A 20,456-nucleotide genomic window follows, 5' to 3' on the forward strand; every position below is an offset into this window, starting at 1 on the left:
CCGCAGCCTTGGCCTGCCGGGGCCATCAACTTCAGTTCTTCAGCTGTCGACAGCGCTTCAGCAACGACGACGCCGCTGCTTGCACGTGACCTGCCAGCACCGTGACGAGCACCGCCTCCCTTCGCACCGCGACGCTGATCTCACCGACGACGCCATCTGACGACGCCACCGAGCCGCTGCTCGCACCGCGACCTGAGGGCATCGCACCCTGGACTGCTGAACTTCGCACTGCAGCACCCGATGCCTGCCGACGCCAGCGCTTCTGACTTCAACCGCGAGGAGTTCGATCTGCAACGCGTGACTTCAAGGGCCTGACGGCTCCTGCACCAACCTCCGGAACCGACGCCTGCAGACGCCGTGCTTTCGGAAGCTCAAAGAGGTCACCGACGTCCTGCATTTCTAAATGTACTGTTTTGCAAATCTTCCCGACACTGTAGCTGGCCCGTAACGCCAGAACTGTTTGGATTTGTTTGTTCACGACGCCGTGATAGTTCCAGAGGGAGCTATCGACTTCAAGGAACTGTTTTTCAAGGTTATTTTGATAACTGAAGATTTCTAAGTACTGTATTGTGGAGTTTTATCGTTTTTGGTCTTGTCTTAAGTATATAAAAGTACTGGATATTTTTCTAAACTGGTGTGGTGCCCTTTTGTAGTGATTACACTGTATTACTCTGCATTATGTGCAAATGCTTTACAGACTGCCTCTAAGATAAGCCTGACTGCTTGTGCCAAGCTACCAAGGGGTGAGCAGGGGTTATTTTAGGAGTGTGACTCTCATCCTGATTAGGAAGCAGGGTCCCTATTTGGTCAAAGATACCTACCTCTGCCAACTGGAGACCCCTATTTCTAACATAATTATAAAACAACAAGTCTTTACGACATTGGTAACATTTCAAAGAACATATTGCAATGATGAGCGAACATGCAGGAACTATTGCAAACTTCTGACTAATCATTTCCATTCTCAAATTCCAGCTGTTAACCAACTGAATATTACATTATCTTCGAAAATACTGGGAAAAATGACAATGTGCTATGCAATGATGAATATCAAAGTGTTGCTACAGATAAAGTTGGGTAGGCCAAGTTTTAATTTACTTATTTTATACAATGCTATTGCTAAAGTAGCCAGTAATGCATTTCGGCATCCTGGTTTCAGTCTATCTTGACTCATTCTGTTAGTAGGACCTGTTGACTTTCCTCTTGTCTCAGTTTCAGTACTCAATTTCCATCTATTGTGTGAGGGGGAATATGTTCTCTTTCTAATAACTCAAAGCTCCTGTTGTGTACATGTACTTGTAAAAATGTTCTACAAGAGATTGTTTCGTATCCGACTTGTAGATAGCGCGAAAACGTTCCTGAATGTGGATCTTGAGTGTGCGAGTGGTGTTACCTAAGTAGAATTTTTGGCATGGCCATATGACTGCATAGATATTGACTGCACTTTTGCAGTTGATTAATTGATTATTGACATCCATTTCTTAAAATAATCTTTTTTGTTTAATTCATGCCTAATTTACAGGTTGAATGGACTCTGCATATGAAGAAGCCCTTTATGGATTTGTTGGGCTTAATCTGGTTATTGGGTTTGTAGTTGCAATGAGAAGGGGTTAGTATTTGTTTGAGATTGTGTGCTTTTCTAAAACCCATTTGTGGGTAGTTTTTCTCTCTGGGCAGGGTGGTTTACTAACAGGCGCCTGTGTTTTTTTAGGACCTTCCTGATTCTTGGATGACCGCTGTAGAAATTAGTTATGAAACGGAGGGACTCATTTTTTACAATATTGATTGATCCCAGTATGGTTGCCCAATCAATCTTGTGCACTGTATGGTATGTCCTGCCAAGTTTTTGCGGGATGTAACCCCTGACTATAAGGTGTTGTTTGATTTCCTGGCTAGTGAGATACTTGTAGTAAACAACAAGAGAGTTAGGAAAAAGAGATTGGGGCTACGTCCCCTTCCCCTGAGATAATAGTAGAAACAACGTGGACGAGGCCACCAAAAATGTTACCACTTCTGATGACTCAATATCCTTCAACAGAGGACAAACATCCAGTGGATGTATAAGAAGACCCCTCACCCACCAACCTAGTTGGTGGCATGCTTCATCATTGGGGTCCCAGCTCGGCTGCCAAATGCAGCCCAGCTGGGCTGCCAAATGCAACCCAGCTGTGCTAAAACGCCTGATTACAGTGGAGCGGGTTTTTTTGATGAGTGAGGTGTGCGCTTGGTGAGTCGAGTACTCAGCAGCAGGTGAGAAATTAAAATGTCTCTAAGAAGTGCCCCTGTGAAAAACTTTAATAAAAGGGGTCCTAGGACATGATTACAAATACAGACGGGATATGGTGAAGTGAAAAATGTACTTCGATATCCCTTAGGTGGGGGTCAACATGTTTCAGCCTCTTACGTTAATTGTAAGGCTTTCATCAGGACCATGGAGTGAACAGTGCAGTGGCTAAAAAAGGTGGATACAGCCACGTGAGTGTAGTATCAGCACACACACTAAGGTGTGCTGTGAGTGTGGTGGGTGCACCGTACTTGCGGACCCAATTATAGGTCGTAATCTGTAAAAGCAAAACACACAACGTAAAGGACACACAGAACATGTAACACATAAATGCACAAATCGTGCAACTTCTCCTACTTGCATGCTGTGCATTTGTTGTGTACTCTGTAGGTACTCATGAGTCGAAAGGAGCCGTGGTTAAAATTGGAGCGCTTGACTGCAGCGGTGATCAAATAATCATGCATGGTGACAAGTACTGGCATGCATGATAAACATACTGTTGGATACCATGCGTGGTCACAAGAATGCGCCTGAGACCCGTTTGGTACGTCTATAATGTTCAGCTTTCATTAAGTGAACATTGCCAAGTGCGCGTGAATGGGCGCGCTAATGCTAGTTACCTTATAACCCACATACACATGACTTATTTTTGAGTGAGGTACACCAGGGTTATAAGTGATGAGCGCAAAACTTGGATCGCGCTTATGCCAGCATTAATAATGAGCGTGATAGTCAGAGGGCTGACCAATGTAGGAGGAAAAAAGAGTTAATCAAAAACACGAAAAATACCTTACTTCAACCCTGATTAAAAAGGACTGAAAAATCCAGCCAGGGGGAACCTCCTATAGTCACACACTGAGGGCGGTAAATTAAAATGCAGTGAGTGAGTGGGACAAAAGTACAGAACGTCCGCCTTTGCCCCGAAATCACTAAGGGCCCAAAGAACTTACTTTGTCACGGATGAATTCCCACCGATCAAACCTGTTGTGAGCTGGTCTGGATCCCGCCGGTAACTGTACCGGTGTCCATGGTGGGTTACATCTAGTTCCTGGGAGGGGTGTGTCCTCGGCATGGGACATGTGGCACGTGTCTCAGGAGCTAGTGCACTGATTACTCTGACGTGGAGGCTCACAGTGCAATTTCAGGAAAACCGAGTCCTGGTGAGTGAGGCGGTTGCACGTGGGTCAGAGTGACAATAAAGTTGTAATTGACACGATATGACATACACGTTTCAAAAAGTTCATTTCTAATACCCTGGGGAACAGATAATTAGACTCTAATGTTGTTTTTTGGACCAGCAAATAAAGTATTTCCAGTAGTGTTTGGAATACATATTTACAATACATATGTTTAAAGTATAGCTGGTGCTAAAATATGACCTCGTGCAGAGAGAGAAGGAGTGCCAATTAAGATGTCGTAAATATTGCAAAAAATGCTGATGCCCAGGGGAGTAAGTGATTAAGATGTGTATAGTGAAGTTAACCCCTAGGTTTAGTGCGTGGAGTTTATCCAGTAGTGTGGGAGATGCATGTTATTATTTTTTCTTTCAGAGGGGCATTAGTCTGCTAAGTCAATAATACGGTAAGGGAATGTGTCTGTTACATGAAGTTACGGTGTTTTTATGCCCTGTGTCTAATGGGCTATACCCAATGTTGGATGAGTTGGGCATAAGTATTATCTTAGGGTTCATGGTTAGCTGACATGGATATCTTCCATCTTTATCTTTTATGTCTAAATAAATTACTAAGCACATGTATAAATGGTGCTGAAGTATCACATCATGCTCTGTGTAACGAGTTCCATGAGATGCTGTCATTGAGCTCTATGAGATGGGTGGAAAGGCAGTAAACCCAACGTTGCTCTTTTTCTAAGAGCTGGTTTTGTAGGGGGGGGAGTCCCTTTGTCCAATTGTTTAATTACCACCCAATTCATGTCGTTGGTGGTATGGCCAAGTTCCAAGAAATGTTCTGTCATCTTTGTGGTGCTGCTCTTGCAGCGAATGTTGCTTCTATGCTCGCAAATTTGGATTTTAATTTTGACGCTTGTCATCCCCACATATCGGAGTCCGCATGGACAAGTAATGAGATAGACTACGTTGGCAGAGTTGCAGTTAGTGTGTTTTTTAATCTGCCATGTCTTCCCGGCTTCTAAGTTCAACGTTTTTGTAGGTCTCGTGAGGTGGAAAACACTGCAATTGCCGCAGGGAAAGCGGCCCACCACTTTGGGAAGCCCCCAGGCATTTAGAACAGTGTTAGATGTTGTGATTTGTTGTTGGGGGCGTGTGGACAACAGGCTGTCTCTTAAGCTTTTTGCTCTTCTGTAGGAAAACAAAGGCGTTTCCCATTGTAAATTCCCACTTGTGAGTATTCTCCAATTCTTTTGGATGGTTCTGATTACTTTATTGGAGATAGAATTATATGTCGTCACGCAAGTGAGTGGTATTGCAGATGTCGGCGTCTCAGTTTCTCCCAATAGACTTTCGTGATTTTGGTTTCTCGTTTTTGGGGTATCCACAAGTTTGTAGTTTGGTGGTTAATGAGTTAGCTTGGTGTTTGTAGTCATTAATATTGCTATAATTTCGGCGCAATCTTAAAAATTGCCCAAATGGTAGATTCTCATGTAAGGGTCTAGGGTGGAAGCTTTCGAAGCGTAAAAGAGTTTTTGACAGTGGGCTTGAAATGTGTTTTCGTCGAGAGGCCTCCCCTTTCTGCAGTGATATCTAGATCAAGGAAAGTATTGCTATCTCTACTCACATTGTGAGTGAACTTAAGGTTGGGGTCTTGTTCGTTTATCCAGACAAGGAATTCTTGTAATCTGGTCTCAGTCCTCTCCCATATAAGGATGACATTGTCGATGTATCACTTATAAAATGTGATGTTGGTGAAAAAAGGAGAAGTGGGGTTCAAACAGTGGGTTTTTTCAAAGTTATATACATAAAGGCCTGCCACACTAGGGGCAAAGGTGCTGCCCATTGAAGTGCATTATGTCTGTAAGTAGAGGTCCCCTTAAAATTCAAATTAGTTGTCTTTCAACGCAAGTTCAGCGGATTGCAAGACAAATGACTTTGGGGTGTTGTAATCCCAGGTGATGGAGTCAAGTGAGGAACCTAGGACTTGTAATGTGTCATCATGCTGAAGGCTGGTGTACAAGCTTTCTATGTCCAAGCAGACCAAAAGTGAAGTGTTTGGATTGAAGCTCAAGGTATTGAGGTAGCCCAATAAGTCCTTTGTGTCTTTTAGGTACGTTGGGGTTGACTACACTATTGGTTGTAGATAATAGTCGCAAAAGCGAGATAGGGATTCTAATAATGAACCAATGCCTGAGACTATCGGGCGCCCTGAAGGGGGTCATTTGTTCTTGTGAATCTGGGGAATGGTGTAGAAGTATGGAATTTTGACACCGCCTGAGGTCAGGAATTGGGCCTCATGTTTTCTGATTTCTCCTTTAGATACTGCGTCTTCAACCAGTGTTCGTATTCTGGTTTTTAGGTCGTCACTGGGGTCATGTTTAAGTCGTCTGTAGTTTTAGGTATCCTCAAGCAGTCTTTTGCACTCAGTTCGGAAGGCATCTTTATCTTGGAGTACAATCCCTCCTCCTTTGTCCGCCGGTTTTACGATGATCCGATTATTAGCTTTGAGACTGCTGATGGCCGCAAATTCAGTGCCACTGGTATTTTTGAATTGGGGTTCTTTCTTGGTATCTTCAATTTCTTTGTAGATAGCCTGCTCAAAAGCAATGAGCTCTACTGGTATGGTATGTGGCGGAGAATTGAAGGTGGATTTTAGTTTGAGATTGGTGTCACCGTCGTTGTCATTTGGTTCCTGTGATGGTGGTTGGTCTTCAAAGGCGGCTTTGGGTTTTCGGAAGAACTCAGCCAACTCACAGTGCAATTTGAATTTGTCATGTCTTGCAGTGGGGGTGAAGCCAAGTCCTTTGTTAAGGACTGACTCTTCTGCCTTGGTCAAGATGTGCGATGACAGGTTAGTGACTAGAGCCTGTGTGTGCTGGGTACCGCTTGTTGTTCTTTCAATTTGCTGCGTGTGTGAGCACCCGGATTCGGGTCCTCTTCCCAATGGACTTGATTCTGTCTCCAGATACTAGCCCAGCACATTTATTTCAAATATTCCAGTAGTTCTCAACCTAGAAAATTTTCTAAGATTTAAGTGATTTGAATAGAACTGTCTATTTGACTGCTGAATTCTCCTCAACATCTATATATGTCTTAAGGCATTCTTGCTTCTGGTACCATACTTGGTTGAATGCATATGATTCACTTCAAGCATAGTAAGGAATGGGGTCATCAAGGTTAATCGCTCACATCTGTCTCATGCCTTGACATACTGGGGGGAAACGATAGGGTCAGACAAGATAAATAATCAGGGCGAGTCAGCACAGTGATAGAGGGGACATTCTGTCCTAACAGATCTCTTTTCAGAGCAGCGTGACTGTGTCCTATTTCTGGGTAGTAGAGTCTTGGTCAACTGGTTGAGTAAGCCAGTGTGAAAGGTCTTCTGCATCTCTATGCAATGTATTGCCTTGGCCTCAACAATGACATTGCAAATGGACTACTGGAGCAAGTTCATCTTCTTGCTCTCCCTAGGAATCAGCCACTTTACTAGGTGAGATCTGTCTTGACCACAAATTTAGTCCTAAAATATATGGGGCCAGACACTTCAGAAGGCCCAAACAATAGAAAAGTGCTCTTTCTCAATAGCAGTAAGTTCTCCTCCATATGGAGCAGTTGGTGGCTAATATAGACCACTAATTCCCCTTCCTTTTTTATTTTGCTGGGCTTTTGAATGTCAGACTTTCTTTTGAGGAACTTTGCCAGAGAACCCATGATGGTCTTATTGCCCCCACTGATCTTGTGGGGTTGCATTTTTGAGACGTGGCAGGTCAGTCCCAGTTCATTCCACAGGACTCTCATTAAAGATGAACTAAAGTTGGTTCTTAAGTTTGAAACTACCATTCTAGTGAAGCCAATCCAGAAAAAATGTAAATGAATTCATAGATACAACAAGGTAGTGGTTTCTCTCGAGAGCACTGCCTAAAGGTATTTAGATCCATCCAAACAGACATACATGTGTTCCCTGGGGCTGAGGCAAGGGGAAAAAGGGGCAGACAAAGTTAAATACCACCAACTTAAAAGATTGCGTTTTTCTTTTTTTCGGAGAAAACATTTACTTTCCAGACAAAATACAACACATATAATTGTGATCAAAGCACATGGCAGCAGTCCAATAAAATATGTAGAAGCCATTTCTAACATCTATCCACAAAACGTTCTAGATAAAGTTGTTTTTGTTATACACATTTCTTTATTAGGTTTGTCCGTTACCAAATAACAACAAGAATCATGGGACATCCACGGCATACAAGCTTCCATAATAACTTTGACAATCATAATGTAGTTTGACGGTACCACCCCTTCCGAGTCTTTCCATCAGTACCATTCCGCAATATCGATAACATAAGGTAAGTTGTTGATATGATCCACATCATCCAAACTCGATCTGTTCCACATGTTCTGACCATCCATATCTTTACTTGATCATATTTGCCGGGCTCGGTTGGTGCAAGAAAGATGGCTCCCTCCAGTGCATTTGCAGTGCTTAGTTACTTGCCAAGAGACACCCGACCCTACATTATCCTGGTCCTATTCCTTGCCCTCCACAAACCTCTCCAAAAGCTCATCTCATCTTTGTAGGTGTTCTTGGACTTTTTTGTTCCTTCAGACTGTATTGATGCACTTTTCCTCAGCTGTCACACATTCTATTACATCCCTATGCCCCTGGGAGAGCTTGGGAGCTTTGGTATTTACCCACCCCATTGCCACACGTCAAACACTAATGTCAATATTAGAAATTTCAGGCGCATCTTCAAACCTGTTAGGGAGCACTCCTAGTATACTCTATACAGGACCAAGCTCTAATGATATTCCAGTTACTGATTCCAGTGTGGAAAACACTGTTTCCTAGTATGGTTGAAGCAGTCAGCACTCAAATGCAAAGTGGAGGAAAGAGGACCTGTCTATGGGACATCTGGGACAGCAGACATTCCTTCCGGGATACATTTTACTGAGGACCACCGATTAAGAAAACTGAACTGCATTAACTTGAATCTCGCATTACCCGATACTTCTTGTACCTGTGCACAGACAGCATCCCACACAGTGTCACTGAATTGGTCCCCAATATCAACTTACCATGCCGCTTTTCCTTAAATCGCCTTAAACGGCTGTCATATTTTAGTGCCCTATACATGTGTGTGATGGAGTGCTGAGCCATGCCCAATTGTAAAATGGCTTCCAATGTCCGGACGGGTGTTGCTATCAACTGAGGAAGGAATGAATCCAGAAACGCATGCTTAGAGTTACACACCACAGGCTGCACCAACAAGGGTGAAAAAGTAAAAACGTCTTCTGAACTAAGTGTTATCAAGCACTGCATTTACCATGATTGTTTTAGGCAAATTGAGTGCTGGCATGTGAGGCAGCGTGCTCCCACCCTCCTTCCATTCTACGGATCACTATGAAATTTACTGACTGCACTCTCTGTGCCACTGGTTGTTGAGCATAGGCAGAAATATGATCTTTTGTGTGAAATTCCTAGTTTTATATCACTCATGTTAACGTAAAGATGGGAGATGGAATGAACATGGCATATGAGCAAATAAACAAGAAAGACAAGAAAAAAAAGAAAGTAACAATATGACAACTCACGGAATTCTGGTGGCAAGTTACTTATTTTCACTGTTCCCATTTGTGGTGCAGCCTGTGATTTAATTCCGTTCTTGTGCACTGCTGCATTAACACTGCACCTATGCATGTCACCTTGATGCAAATAATCTATGGGATGAGAAATCATGTTGTCCCTGCAAGTAAAAATAGTTTAGGGAAATTTCTGTAATCTTATTATAGGCAAAACAAACCCATCTGTAAGTCGAAAAAGCGATAGAATTACTGATTACAAAAGCTTGTAGCACACACATTCTCTCCCTGTCTGATTTACTGGGTCTGCTTAAACAACAATTTAGAACTATTTCATAGACATTCAAGGTAATGAGGTGGCAAAAAAGGTAATAGATTTAGGTAATATGTAGAACAAAATGGCTCAATAGTTAATTCCCACTTATCAAATTATTTTTAATCTCTCTAGAGCTTTCAGTTAGACATTTTGGCCTCAGCTGGTGGCTAGGCAATTATGCTAAGTAGGGATTGGGGGAGTGGGTGCTGGCTAAAGACAATCTAACAGGCAGTTGTAGCAGGGTGACCTTTGTTTTTTGTAAAGATGGAGAATTCTTTGCTACGTTATCTTTCTGGCCAGGGCTTTTAAAGTAGGAACAGCTTGTGGGGAAACTGGTGAACCATGGTCCTGAACAACATACCTTAAACAGTCATTCGTTACTTCTACAGTCACTCCTGTGTTTTTTTCGCTGCCAGACAATTACCTTACTACTGATTAATTGAGCTGTGTGGATAATTAAAAAGTCACAGACATAATCAGCGTAACAGGTGCATTGGTACCAGGGATCATAGGTTTCGCTTAGCCAATATTATGGCTTTATTTTACTACCTGTGTTAGTGGGAAGCTTTCCTCACTGCAGTAGAGCAGAGGATTCCACTCTATGCCATTATAACCAAAATTTCTTTACATCTGCCTGTTGAGACTGAGGATGAAACACAAAAATATGCTCATGCACAGCCTCCAGATGTTTAGCGCTGAATAAAGTTAATTAAAGTTTGATGTGCTACTGGGGTATCATTCATTGATCGGGAGAGTAGTAAATTGAATCAATAGTCCAACCCACATTGGGTTGGATCCCCCTGTGCAAAATCTTGGCCTCTAGAACACTAGAGGATTTTGAAGTCTTTATGGTTTTCAAAAGAATGGTAATCAAAGTTTTTCAATCCAATTAATTTTATTGGATAAATAAATTCAATCCATTACTGTGTCATATTCAAAGTACCATCATAATGATCCTTTTTAGATTTCCGAAATCCTCCAATGCATTTCGGGCTGGTGCCCTTCATCAGGGATCTAGAGGCCAAGATTGTGCACAGGGGGATCCAACCCAATGTGGGTTGGACTATTGAGACTGAGGATGTCAAACTGAGTTGACATACAACTGATAAATGAGAAGTATAATATGCATCCTGAACTAAAATGATCAAGTTTGTTGAGCTATGTGCATGAAATATGTGCTTTAGAAACAACTTTGCAAGCTCATGTAGTGAGGTGACTTATGGAAATCAATGACGTAAGTCCACTTAGTACAATATCCTATAAACACAACTTTTGTGATTCATCCTAGAGAATATTGACACAGTGCAATGAAAGCAAGTGATAGGGCTTCAAAGGTTGACAAGCATTAGAAAGCGATGCAATAATCCCACTGTCTCACACCTTTTGCTTAATCTATCGCCACTGGACTAAGCAACTGTCAGAGTGAACAAAACACAGGTATCCACAGGTGAAGGCACCAGTCCCTCGTGGAGACATTTTGGCAGTTTCCTGGTGCAATAAAGTTTCTGTTCCTTCAGACACCAAAATGTATAATTCATTCTGGTCAGTATTGTTTGCAGTAAAAAACTCTGAGACCTCTTCTTGGTCAGTATAGCAAATTTAATTCCACAAAATACCTGAAAGGATAAGTTTTGATTCTTGAAATGTGTTTTTTGTCAAATTTTCCATGCTGTGTTCCACTTTTGTTACTCATGTCATACTTCAAAAACTGTGAATTCTTCTGATTTGTCCACGGAGTTAATGTTTCTGTCTCTCATTCTCGTTGAAGTGTCTATACAGAATAGGTGTTTCTATAGTGCCCGAAAATGGGCTGGTTTGGTACCTTTTAGGGCCTCAGAGGAAGTGCAAGGTGGTCTTCCCTTCTTCAAGTAATACAGCCTCACTGTTGGTGGCACCATACCAATCAACAGCTGCTTCAAAATCCTAGAATGCTTTCAATTTCTCAAACTCTAATAGGCACTTACGACTTGAATACCAGATATAGCTGATGATTGTCCATTTAAATATCAGAGGTGGGGAGTAAAATGACAAAACCAAAACATTAATCCCACTCAGGTTTTATTTTTTTTGATATTTTTCAGTTTCATATATCAATAATGCTTCTTGTGTTACCCTAATGTTGTATGAGATGTTCATCATTGCTGGGATACAAAGTACCCTGCATGTCTCTGGAGAGCTGTGCTATCCTGCCCTCTGTTGTTTCGCTAATTGAGGTTGATAATCATGCACGCGTACCAAAGGTTCTCCCTGTTCGATGATTAGAGATCCCAGACCTGTGCTCTGAGGTTAAAGGGTCACTCAAAGTGCATGCACTTTCCAAAGAGTGGCTACTGCCTTTTCCACCAGCGCTTGGTGCGACTGGTGGTGATGGCACAACGCACAGTAGTGAAGGGACTGCCTTTTTTCCCTATCTTCTTTGCAGGATAATGCTTACTGTGCCCCTCCACCCGCCATGCCATGTAAAAGGACTGCCAGGCATCCTTAATTGGGGTTTACCTCCATTTGTGGGACATGTATGGAGAATGTGCGTGTAGATTAATGTTTGATGTAGTTGACTTTGAGGTGTGTGAGTGTCTGACAGAAAACATGATTATGTGTGAGAGAGAAAGATCTCAAAATTGTGGAGGACTTTGTGCAAAGCTGTCTAGGACTCTGCTGACCTGAGAGCCTATTCTTTTGAATTCCTTTCCCTCCTGCCCAATTCTGTGAGTAGGGGAGTCACGTCATCAATCCTGTCTAGTTTCTGCCTCACAGCTGCACTGCTTCTTCCAGAGTGCTCCAAGAGGGGGCTCTCTTCCTCTCTCTGCCTCAATCTGCATCTCTGGGAAGTGTGATTTGCTGCATGGCAACCACATTTTTTTTTGTCTGAACCAGTTGTCCCTAGTCCCTACATGCACTGATTATGGAGCATTCCTTCATCCTGGGATTGGTAAAGCCCACGAGAATTCAAATATTGCCCGAGAATTGACTGGAAAAACAATTTCGACCAGCACTTTGTTACAGGAATTCTTGTCTTAAGACGGCGGAGCTGCATACCAGAGTTGCAAAGAAGACTGCAATCCAGAGGCAGCACTCTGCTAGTGAGTGCCTTCTTTTCGAAGCATGGGGTAAGCTTGGACTCAAGACTCAATGGGAATCAAGGGGAAGGACTGCTATGATTGCCATGTGTGAGGGTGACTGCTGCCTATGAAAGAAGATGCAGGTCTTCACCTTCAGGAGAAATGCCTCTCTGCCAGTAAATCTCGAGTATAGTTGACTTGTTGAGACATAGGGATCCATAGAGTGACTGCATCAGCCCTGGGAGCATGAGGTCCTCTCACTCAGGTGCCCCAGTTCATTATCCAGTACTATCTGTCTGCATCATATAGGGCTAGGGGAGAACCATCTGCTACTGCTGAGGGTGAGATTCTTTGTCCCGAACTCTGTTCGTATTGCAGGGAAATCAGTGTGTATCTTCTTGTTGCCATCAGAAGCTTTGAGGACTACATTAGCTTTAACCCCTAGCCTGTTGACTACATATAAATCTTAAGAGGTTCAGGAAACATTCACATTTGAACCGCTGATCTATTGTCTCCTACATTGTTTTTGCTGAAGTATTGCTGGCCATGGTCTGTGACCCTAGAGCTATGGGCGCCAATGACACCGTAAAATTCCAACTGCAACTGGTGGTTACCAAGCTATAGGCCTTTCAAACATACTATGCCCTAGCCAAGGGATTCTAGTGTACCAACCAACTGCAGTCCCCTGACGATTAGTGTCTAGTGAGTGGACACCAATGGAATGTGTCCAGCACTGGATGCTGCTCTATCATCCCTTTAAACTATAGTCATCTGTGAAGCTTGGGTGGACACCTCAGACCTTTTAGGAGGGTTTTGGAGCACAAGCTCGGTTCCAATAGGCTTTGTGGCAGCTGCACTGAAACCACATAATATGATGACCAGTGCCTGCCACCTCAAGTGTATGCAGTGCAGACAACACAGTAAGCCAAGGGAACCATTAGAACGAGAGCAGTAGACTGCCTGGTGAAAGGAGCAATTACTTGCATAAAACGGGCGATTTCAGGATTGCATTGCGTAGAACAGAAGTCTGCCTTGAGTCATGACTCCATAAGTCAGGCTTTTCCTCTTATGAGTCCAGCTGCCTCGTAGCAACGGAGCTGTGCAAGAGGCTTGGGTCATAACTTTGCTGGAGAAGCTGCATCTGCCTTGGGAGAAGATGCTAAACTCACTGTGTAAAAGGGTGATGGGAACGTACCCTGAATGAGGACATCATTTTGAAAATATAGACCACAACTTGTTCAGAAGACTAAGAACCAATATCAGCAAAGTCTGGATCTCAGGAGGCTTTTGGAAGGAGTTCTGGTGGGTGAAGTGTGCAACCAGGAAAAAAAACCACAAAGGTGCCCAGATGCAGGAGGTCTCCTGTTCAAAGCCATCTGCTAGGGTCTAACGTTTTTAAAAGCCCTGGGGAGGCTGACCCTAGCAGAGGTCACAGGGTCCTGAGGTTTGTTGGCAACCAAAGTCTACAAGTCTAGATTTGCAAGGACCTGTGGCTCTTGAAATGAAACATTGAGTCTGGTTTGAATTTGGCTTTAGACACAAATGAAACACACTGTTAACGGCAACATGCATTTGTTGAACTTAACCAGTCTGTAGAAATAAATGTACTGATGGGGAAGAGTTCACACCTTGCCAATGGATCTAATTAGCGCCCTGCACTGTGGTTTTACATGTTAGGGTCTGCAGGCATGCAACTTGTTATTGAGGAAGCTTGCAGATAATGTTGGAGGACAAACTTCCTTAAGAAAGGGTTTCTTCCACCAAGAACAGCTGCACTATTTGGTATCATGTTTTTCCAACTCTATACTGTGTATAATTGTATTCTTATCCATAGTACTTAGCTTTGAGTGCATTTAAGTATGTCTCCTTTCTAAAATTAAAAACACTTACTGGTGAGTGATTTATTGACTGCCACCATATGTATTACAGGATTCTGCATTTCCAACCACAACACCTCCCTGTGGAAGCGTTGGGCTGCTCTGTCATTGCTACCCTTCAAAGACAGGCAATGAAGGGGTATGCTTGGTTTGGGATGACTATAGCATGAGGCCCGTGTGACAACAGGGGTAAACAAACTCAGCTGACACAAATGAGACACAGTAACTCGTGGATGTCCTTGGCGACCCGAACAATTCCTTACTCCCTCTTCTAGATGTAAATTTATAAAGTACAATTTTTCTGGTTGAATTTCTCCTGTTGCATGTCTTCTTATTGCAAATGTTGAAGTTGTGTGTATTAGGAGGAATGATTCCTTTAATATCACCTTCAAAATGATAACAAGACCACAAAGGTTTAGATGTAACATCATTTAAATCAGAAGGGATCTGTACAATCTTGAAAACTAATCTACCATACCACAGTTATCTCCATTATTAAAACAACTTGTCTGAATCTATAAAATTTGATTTTTAATTATGGTATGGAAAAGGAAGATTGTTGGTGAAAAATAGCCATTTATCACAATTCACAAGATGATGTTTCTCGGTTTAATGGAGTGCCTGGATTTTTATTTCATTAATATACATTCTCTGAAAATGCCCTTTAACCCACAAGTGAGAATTTTTGATTCTATGGAGGAAGTGAAGTCTTGGAATTCTACAAAGGCTTATATTTGGAGATGAAAATCACAATTTAAAACTTGTCTTTGTCTGCAAACCTTTAGGTTTCTCTGGTGTGAGATCTGAGCTAACGCAAGTTAAACTCAAACCTCTTCCGTGGAGACAAATAATTTCTTACAGCCCTACCCCCCCTAATGAGATTTCAACGATGATAGACAGGAAACACTGTATAAACATTGAAAAAATTGCTTCCTCTTAGTGAATGTTCCACGATATTGAGAATAAAAAAGCTGGAGTAGTTATGAAAAATGTGAAACATGTCTAATAGTTTATATGTCAGAATATTGACAACATATTATCTGGCATAAATATCATGACCTAAATATTGTGTACAAAAATATCACTCCATTGGGTGTATTATTGTTATCTTGTATTAACCTCAATTGAATGATATATTTGTACATTATATTTCGGACACAATACTACTTTCTGTCAGAAGATATTTAGGCCACAGTGTTCTGATACTAAATCACCAAAAACAGAAACATGCAAAAGAACACTTACATTGGCAGGAGCATACAGTAGAGTTTCTGAGGCTCAGCAGCCTTTTCGGATTTGCAAAAATGTTGTTGACCAGTTGTGCCTTACAACACATTTTGATATTTCAATACTTTTAAATGTTTGAAGCTAGAGTCTGAACAGGTAACATTAAAGCTATGCTCAATTTATTGAGACAAGATTTGTCACATTGGAAACTTCTTCCATTTTCTATGCAAGGAAGGGTAGCCGAATTCAAGATGGGGGCATTGCCCAGGGATGTTTATTATTTACAGAATTATCAATGTGGCTGCCCCTCATGGTGTTTCGACAGAAAACCGCCATGCTCCACTCCTTCATACTAAATAATAGGGGGCTGGGCCCTGAGGGTATGGATTGTCAAATGTTATAAATAATATGATGGGAGTTTGGGGATGTCTTACAATTTTATTACAGAGCTTCCCACCTGGAATATGTAGATGGTTGATTTTACGGCTGATGAATGGACCCTGCCAAAAGGAGCTAGCACTGTGCAATGATAAATGGATATTGTCTACATCTCAGGTATGGCAGCAGAATACAGGCTGGACTTGCCCTGTGCATCAGAATATAGAGGGAATCCCTGAGAGTAAAAGGCTGGTAAGATAAAATGACTGGAATGAAGCTGCTAAGGACAGGAATATGGCTATGTCAAGTATCAAGCAGCCGCACTCCAGAGCTTTGAAGCATGGGACTCCTTAGAAATGTTCATGTTGGGTTATAAGACCTCGAATGACATGAGCTAAAGGAAGAATGTGGACTTATGGCTTCACAATTTTATAGTTACCTGCAACTCAGACTGACATTTTATATCACAGCATTAGGGGAGATTATCTTCAATCCTCTTGAAGCAATGTTAGCGATAGGTAAGCGACCAGCTAAAAAGATCTGATGGTTATACAGGACTGAGTTGTTAATATGCCTGAAACATTTATAACATTGTGTTTTGCATGGGTGGCATATGCAGGCGCAGTTGATGATACAGACTGCTATTTCTCAGGGGTCTATTATCACCATTTGCAATCACTTCTTTAGACTCACCCAATTCAATTACTTACACTGGATATAATTTAGAAGAACCAGGCTGGGGCATATGGGATGTTACTATTCATTGAAATGCCTTATATGTGGGGCATCCAGCAATTCTTTCAAGGAGAGGCCAAGACCTTTCTTGAGGTACTAGAGAATAATATAGGACACACTGCCTGGTCACCACTGCAGCCCACTTTTAACTGGGTGAACCGGGCGCAGACTGTAACATTGCGCCTTATTAAAACAAGTGTGTTGTTCCTAGTGCAGGTGCAAATTTCGTCAGGGAATAACACACTAGCAATCTGAAGCCACTGGTCTACCTTCCACAGCAGATGGCAACCTGGCCTAAGTATCAAAGGCGTACATTGAGAAAGTTCAGGGGTTCTTTAACTACACAGGTATGTGAATTTGAATATTTATGCATGTTTCTGGTGCTTTTTTTCGTGACAGTTTTATAGTTTGATTTACATTGAAAGTATAATTTGGTGTTGTAGTGTACCGGATATCATCCTTTGGGATTCTATTTGTGAGGTCTGCATTTAGCAAGAGGGGGGGGGGGTCACACCCCAGAGACATAACATCTGTGGGAGGCACAATGAGAGTATTTTATATTATTTGTGCCTTTCCCTGGACTTTGAAGGCAGCACGATTTTCTGGGTGCTAGTAGTAGTTATTTGCATCATGGATCTGATGGCAGATAGGTGGCTCTCGCACAAGTTACTACGTGTGTAACGATATATCTGTAAGAGACATTAGTTAGTCCGCCCTGGCGTTCAGAGAACCTGCCAGGTGTTGAACCACCAAGGTAATGCCTTGATGTTCCAGCCATGTCCAGAGGCGCAGAGCCTCCTGAGATAGGGTCCGGGACCCCACCCCGCCCTGTTTGTTGCAATAACACATGGCGGTGGTGTTGTCCGTGAACACTTGCACTACACTTCCCTGGACAGAGGGAAGGAATGCCTTCAGTGCAAGACGGATCGCCCGAAGCTCCAAAAGGTTGATGTGGAGCCGGGCCTCCGCCGTAGACCAGAGGCCTCTGAGCTCCGCCTCTCCCAAGCGGCCTCCCCATCCCAGGAGGGACACATCCGTCACCACTGTGTGCTCCGGTTGGGGAAGGGAGAGGGATCTGCCATTGACCCAATCGCGATTCGTGAGCCACCACTGCAGTTGTCGTGCTGTGCCCTCCGAGATCTGGACATGATCGGACAGGTTGCCCTGATGCTGCGCCCACTGGGACTTCAGGTCCCACTGCAGAGCCCGCATATGCCATCTGGCATGTTGCACTAGCAGGATGCAGGAGGCCATCAGGTCCAGGAGCCGGAGATAGAGGCTGAAAGATCGGAATCAAAGCCTGAATATCACAGACTCGCTGCTCGGGAGGACAAACCCGAAACAGCGTCGAATCCAGAACCGCTCCCATGAAGGAGAGCATCTGAGAGGGACTCAGGTGCGACTTCAGCACGTTGATGGAGAACCCCAGCAGCGGGGGCGGAGGTGGACTGCCCCACACGCTGATTTCCAGGGCCGCCCCTGCGGAAGCCGCGGCCGCGCTGAGGCTGGTTCTGTACAGGCTTGGTGAAGGAAAGCCTGGGTGCTTTCCACTAAGAGCCCAGCCACGAAAGGAAGTGGCTGGGCTCTTAGTGGAAAGACCCAAGGACTTGGCCGTGGCCTGCGGGTCCTTAAAGCGCTCCAGCGCACTGTCGGCCTTATTGCCAAACAGGCGAGTGCCATCAAAGGGCATGTCCATGAGCAAGCTCTGGACATCCGGCGAGAACCCAGTTGATCGCAACCAGGCGTGGCGACAGCGCCACAGTCGTAGAAATCGCCCTGCCCAACGAGTCAGCGGTATCCAAACCACACCGAATGGCGAACTTCGCTGCATCCTTACCCTCAGCAACCGCCTGGGAAAGCCCAGCATGGACCTCCTCAGGACACTGGGGTAACACCTGAGCAACCGTGTCCCACACCGCGTGGGGAATAGCGGCCCAACAAGCAGGCGGTGTTCACCAACAGGAGCCCCAAGCTGGCCGACAAGAACAACCGCTTACCAAACTGCTCCAGCTTCTTAGAGTCCTTATCCGGTGGAGCCGTGGGAAAGGCACTCTGCGACGTCCAGGCCTGGATGACCAGACTCTCAGGCGTGGGATGAGTGGTCAGAAACGCGGGGTCACCAGGCTCCGGGCGGTGACGCCTGGTGACATTCTTATCCACAGGGCCCCTGTAGCCGGCCGCGACCAAGTGCCCAACAGGACGTCCGTGAGGGCGCCGGTGAAGGAAAGCAGTGGCGAAGACATGAAGCCAGAGGAGCGATGACTGCGGCCCCGCGGGCGGTGTTGGAACGAGTGCCGGACCTCCAGCAGCTTCCAGAGCCGCTCCCTCAAGGCCTTCGGGCCATGGCTCGACAGTCCCGGCAGGACCGGGAGTCATGTTCTGTCTCTAGGCAGTAGAAGCAAACATCATGGGGGTCTGCCACTGACATGTTGCAACGGCAGGCCCCACAAGACTTAAAGCCAGGCATCCCGACGTGCACCAGGAGAAAAAAGGGGAGACAAAAATACTCAAAAGAGTAGTCAAAAGGTGACTAAGGTACGTGCTCTATCCGGATCTGCGCTTGCTGGCGCGGCAAAAGAAAGAACTGACGTAAGCGCGCATGGGTGGCGCCTAAGTAGTCTCCGTGACGTCATCTCGGCGCTTACGACGCCAGCGACGGACGCGGAGCCGCACGACGCCACCTAATGACGCGCAGGGGTACTGCTACAAAAAACTTTCCCGATCCAGTCTGCCGCCTGGGGATATTCTAAGGTAAGGAATCTATCACTAAGGTGTCCCTTTCAGATTCTCTGCACACTATAGGGGTTGGGCCTCCGTGCACATCGAAATACAGGGAGTCACTGTTTGTTCTTTTCCACTTTATGGGCACTTTTGCATGCCTGGGTGATCAGCACATCCTGCGACACACGGAGGCAACTGTTTTATTTTGGATTTTGGATTACTTTAGGTTGTTCCCTTTACCCATGTCCAGATGAGGCCCGGAAGGATTAGGGGCTGAAACGCGTCGACAGTTCAGGTCTGGAGGAATCCACTAAAATCAAGAATAATAATTGCATTTAAGTGGAGATACACATGCACAAAATGTTTTAGGAGGTGTAGCAGATACCTCATGTGTATACAGGATTACCTCGCAGTGTATTGCCATTAATGAGGGAGCGAACACTGACATTAAAAAACTAGGGTTTAGGTAATAGTATATATATGATTATATGTACATATTTGTGTAAAATGTTTTTTGTCTATGTCCAATTTTTCTACAAAATGCAATAAAGAATTGTGTCAACAAGGAAGTAATAGTGGTACGTGGTTTTTGATGCACTAAACATTTGATGGGATGATGCACCATTTATAGGGCAATTTGATGCACCCTATGGGTAGTATTTAGATATCCATTCCTCCACATTACCATTGTGTATAATGAGTAAACTTCAAAGGCGGGTGAATCTTCCTACAGGCGAATGCAGTGAGTCACTGCACCTGCTTGCACGGGATGTCTAGGGGTCGCTGGAACTCCTGTGCCTTATTTTTTTTTCTAAGTTTTATATAGAGCAAACTTGACCCAAAGGTATCGGGGATCAGAGCGCTTTACATTAGCACCAGTTGCTTACACAAGGACACATTCACACTGAGTGTGCACCTCCCAATGGTATCTCTACCCCTGCTCCCATGTCTTTAATAGGGCACAGGCACAAAAGACAAAGGATTCCCTCGCTTTCAAGTGGCCATGTGCCAGCACTATTCATTTTGCAGAAGGGGCCGCACAAACTGTCTGTGGCCCCTTCTGTAATACTATACTGTTTGCACTCGCTTTTTGTGCTCCAGGATACTATATATAATACAGATCATTGTGAACCACCCAAATATGCCAAAT

The 20,456-nt window shown here is 44.0% G+C and overlaps 1 protein-coding gene across 1 annotated transcript in view; it reads right to left on the reverse strand.

Annotated features, from left to right (window-relative positions):
- TRAF3IP2 (TRAF3 interacting protein 2) overlaps positions 1–20,456 on the reverse strand; it is a 222,308-nt gene that overhangs the window by 138,146 nt on the left and 63,706 nt on the right. Inside the window, exon 4 of the mRNA XM_085612141.1 lies at positions 9,006–9,157. Within this exon, the coding sequence (XP_085468267.1) occupies positions 9,006–9,157 (152 nt within the window). The remainder of the gene's footprint in view (positions 1–9,005; positions 9,158–20,456) is intronic.

The sequence above is a fragment of the Triturus cristatus genome, chromosome 6 (genome assembly GCF_964204655.1).
Source record: "Triturus cristatus chromosome 6, aTriCri1.1, whole genome shotgun sequence".
NCBI lineage: Eukaryota > Metazoa > Chordata > Amphibia > Caudata > Salamandridae > Triturus > Triturus cristatus.